General features: G+C 41.4%; 1 protein-coding gene across 1 annotated transcript; it reads left to right on the forward strand.

Moving 5' to 3' along the window:
- Positions 1 to 4,449: 4,449 nt before the first annotated feature.
- On the forward strand, positions 4,450 to 4,629 carry BDB00DRAFT_723186 (uncharacterized protein; the record flags this gene model as incomplete). Its single annotated transcript, XM_053118208.1, has 1 exon — positions 4,450 to 4,629. A coding segment is annotated over one exon (180 nt), but the record flags the coding sequence as incomplete, so codon positions are not given.

Consider the following 4,629-nt stretch of genomic DNA (forward strand, 5'->3'; position numbering starts at 1 on the left):
AAGCAGTGTTATATGCTTGAAGGGAGGTATAGAAAAAGTTGAAATAACTGAGGGTTTATCTTATTGAGAGTGAAATATCATATACGTGGAACAACTGTTATTATAAAATTCCCATATTAGTATTGTTCAGCGCGTACGGTTGCTTCCTTCTCTATTATCAACAAGTGAGGATAGAAAGTCCTCTTCTCGCATAAAAGCGAATGTTTAGTTCTAGCTCGTCAAATTCGATGATAACCAAGTACGTTTTGTACATCACCGAAATTCATGGTGCTTAACATGATATGATAAATGATTGTAGTGGTCGTGAGTCATACTTAACACACGTATCCATATATAGCAACAACATCAAATGTACATCATGCAACCATGTTCATGACCGTGTATCGATGTAAAACATTCTTCATAACAAAGTAATCACTCGAATTGCATTAAGAAGGTATACAATAAGTGCTCGTACTAACAACATTTTAACAACTCAAAATTTTGGTATGAATGAGTATGTGATGGGGTGTATCTTTTCAAAGGATACTATAAGGGTTGAAGAAAAGCGTTTTAATTTTCAAGTGAGAAGATCCAACTGACACTTTGAGATATCACATAGAAGAATTAACTGTGCACTATTAAGCACGGTCTATAGTATATTTAGGATGAGAATTACTCCTTTCATAACGTCTCCCAGTCCAACAACTCCCCTAACTTTTCTTTGCGTGGTGGTGCTCATCATCGTATACAAGACGAAAACGAGAGAAAAGAAAGGACACACGCACCACCACCAACAACGCCATAGCACATGTACCTCATTATAGTAAAACACACAATGGGATCGCTTTTCTATTTCGTCGGCTGAAGGGAATAGGAACAAGGGGGTTTACTTGGGGACAACGCAACATTATTATAATTACAGGCACGCATCATGGTTGGTTACGAGAGCACGGGTCCGTGGTTAGAAATTGTTGGAGGTTGTTAAAGGGTCCAGGGCCCTAGTAGCGAATGGGTCGTATAGAATAACAATAGTAACTATAAATGTGGGAAGAAAGGGTCCTTGTTGATTATAATATTCGTCTAGATCAATTTATATTAGTCTTCGCTACGTGAACCGTTTTTAGACATACTACAGCTGCTCGACAAACTTATCACGCACACTTGCTACTACAAATGCCATACACATATGTACTTTTGTGGTTGTTGTAGATTGGTCCCTGTATGCGATGAGTGAAAAGGAGGTCATAAACTTCAGTAGTGCTCTTCTCTTATGACAATAAATCAAACCTGGTTTTTCTTGCTCTCTATCTTTTTCATTTTGTGTACTTGGCTGCAGAGATGCAGCAACTCTTTACACGCATAATTCATAACGCTCGTGGTGTCTCCCTCCTCTCTTCTTACGTACGCTTTCTAATTCTAGTTTTACAAATGCAAGGGCTAAAGCATAATACTAAGTTTCGCATTGACCTTGTGTTTTTGAAGTGTGGAGTGCGTGCACGCACAAACGCTTTTTGTTTTACTTAATATACAACTTTGCTTCCCCTTTTTTTCCATACCCTTTCTTCACTCCGTGTCAAAAGAAATCATTTGGCTCTACAATGGAAAGAATAAAAGATAATATACCATTTTTCAACTTGGATCATTGTGTGTAACCTAGAGAGTAGAAGGAGAGTTTAAGAAGGACGAGCATAATGTTCTCAGAAAATAAAGTAAATTATATACGAGGACCCTTTTCACTAGTCAAGCAGATTTCCAAGAATGAGAAGCCCCCGGATTCTCGAGGGCGAGGAGGCAATCCTGTGTAGTATGTCTTCTTCTATCGACGGATAAAATAGAGACAGAGCGAGTACAAGCAGTATGCAGCGAAATGCGCGATCTTGTCGTACATGCATGACAAATAGAATTTAATATCTCACATTCAAGTTGGCGTGCCTATTGTTTCAGCCATGCATCAGATTAGCATATTAAATAGATGACATAAAAATGCATGATGGTAACTGCAAGATGCTGCTCCGTCGCGTGATGGAGGAGTGTGTCGATTGCACGTACACACCAATTCTCCACGAAGCCACGATGAGTGTGCAGTGCCATGGTTTGTGCGGAAAGAAGACAAACGTGATATAGCAGTAGTGGTAGTAGTAGTAGTGGTGGTGGTGTATGTGGCAACCCTCTAGTATACTCCTACTTTGTCCAAAAGAAATAGATACTTTGATAGAGAGAGAAAGAAGGGACTTAGGGAGATGCCACCGGAAACAGCAATCGTTGGTGTGACCAGGAGGTTTTACCTTCCGGCCTACCTTATTCGTAGATCTCACCCACATCCTCTTGTCTCATTGTTGCAGGCTTGCCACATGAGTTTAATAGGGAAAACGAGCGAGGACCACACTCTCGTCTTCCTTATTGTGTGCAGTGGGTCTACCACTGCTATTACTACCACTACTATTACTACGCCTGTTGTTGAGATCATGGTTTTCTTTAGAACGAGACTAAAGGGAAAGCCTTACCCTTTTCTCTCCATCCCCTTGCACACACAAGGCAAATACAGTATATTTACATATGTAATACCAATGACTATCATTACCATTACTGTCGCCACCTCAGTGTGAGCCGGTTAAGGGATCATCTTTTCTTTTATAAATAATGTGGGGACTATCCAACTGCTTTCTGAAGTTTCTTTTTTCTTCTTCTTCTAATTGCTTTTTGGTCTTGTCTTTTTACCTACTACTACTGCAACAACCGTACTCAATCACAAGCAAGCAGCCCAACCAGTTGCGCATCTTCTTTAATTCCATATTCCCTCCTCTATTCTTCAAACCCTTCCCATTCTTTTCAGTTTATTAAAAAAATCATGACTTTTCGAACAGCCTATCAACTTTGGTAAAAACAGAAAAATATGATATTCTTGTTACGAAAACTGGAGCACATTGAGCTCACATGCAAATAATAATCATAGTGTCCAGGTGCAAGAATCATCACTGCGTTTCAATATGCATTTCTTTGTCAAAGACAATTCTGCACCCAGGTTTGATGATCTTGTCAAGGCAATCCAACACAGTGCTCAGGTAATTAAAGGTTACACGTAAAATCAAATAAGGATCTTGTCTAAAAGTCTATCTTAAAACAAAAATAACTATTTTACTATAATAACAACAATTTTACAACCTCATAATTTGCACTTATAATAACAACAATATTAATAACAATGAACTTTAATCCACCAGGACCTGAGTGTGAACGAATACCAGATTAGGCTCGACACACGGGACCCTGAAAGCAATGTCCTGTGCGACGATCAATCACTGCGAACTGCACTGCAGACCCTGAACAACAATGACAACCTGCTTAATATCATGCTTAGCCGCAAAAGCCGACATATTTCCGAACAATGTAAGATCATAATGATTTAACTAGCGTCATGCAGATTGCAAATTTTAAAAGTGGAAGGGGGACCTGGTCCAGGATGAATTGCGAATCTCACCGACATTTATCACTTACTTTTATTTTTCTTTTTTTTCAATAGCCAACTTACAGCGACAACAGCAGCAGCCACGCCAATCACAGCAACAGCATCCTTTTCGCCTTAGAGCCATATTAGATGACAACGTGCCAGTGGTCAAGCCAACCGTGTATCGATGGAAACCATCGCACAGCACCACAAACTACGTTAATACCGATAACAATAATAGTAATAATTTTAATAATAATGGTGGTTCAGATCCATACCGCCGTCGAAGCGCGCCTGTGCAGCCAACTCTTCCATCGATCGATAAACGCGGCAGCATCGATACAAGTACTGGCATACGAAAAGACTCTGGTGTCTCGCTTGAAGCGGATGAGCCAGTGAAGAAGAAGAAACGGGTACTCTCAGCAGAGGAATCTATGCAATCCAGAAAATTACCAGAACTTCAGCATCATGCAGAGCCGTTCTTCTACAATTCTCAAAGAAGGCCGACAGTATTAGAACCCAGGTCACCAAGGATCCATCCGTTGGATCGTCGCACAAGTTGCACCAGCACAAGCGCGAGTGCAAGTACAAGCAACACCACTCCCACTAGCACTACAAGTGCATTCATGCCTCCCATAGGTCCTCCTTCATCCGCATCATCCTCATCTTCATCCTCCTCTTCATCATCCAACTCAACAGGCGTCACGCTACCGGCAATCACGTCAATCACTGCTGGACACCACCATCATCATCCCCACCCCTCCCATCATCAGCGAAGAGCAACAGCTGCGCATTTGTTTGATCTGACAAGTAACGCCACAAGAGCCATGTCGTCTTCAACATTGATGCATAATGCGACGGAACAACAGCAGCAACGGCATCATCGCGCATCCGCGCCAATGGCATTACAACCGCACCATCATCATCACCTTCAGCAGCATCAGCAACAACAGCATCAGCAACAACAGCAGCAGCAACAACAGCAGCTCTTTGTGTGCGAAAAAACGATTGATGTTGGTCGTATTTGTGGCCAAACCTTTCGACGTTCTTACGACTTGTCGCGTCATCAAACGATTCACCTAAAAAACCGGCCGTATTGCTATTGTGATCAATGTGGCAAAAAGTTCACGAGAATGGATGCCTTGCGTCGTCACGAGCGTGTTCAAGGTCATACACCATCATCCTCTTCTTCTTCTTCTTCG

The sequence above is a fragment of the Zychaea mexicana genome (assembly GCF_025766255.1).
Source record: "Zychaea mexicana strain RSA 1403 chromosome Unknown BDB00scaffold_17, whole genome shotgun sequence".
In the NCBI taxonomy this organism is placed as follows: Eukaryota; Fungi; Mucoromycota; class Mucoromycetes; order Mucorales; family Lichtheimiaceae; genus Zychaea; species Zychaea mexicana.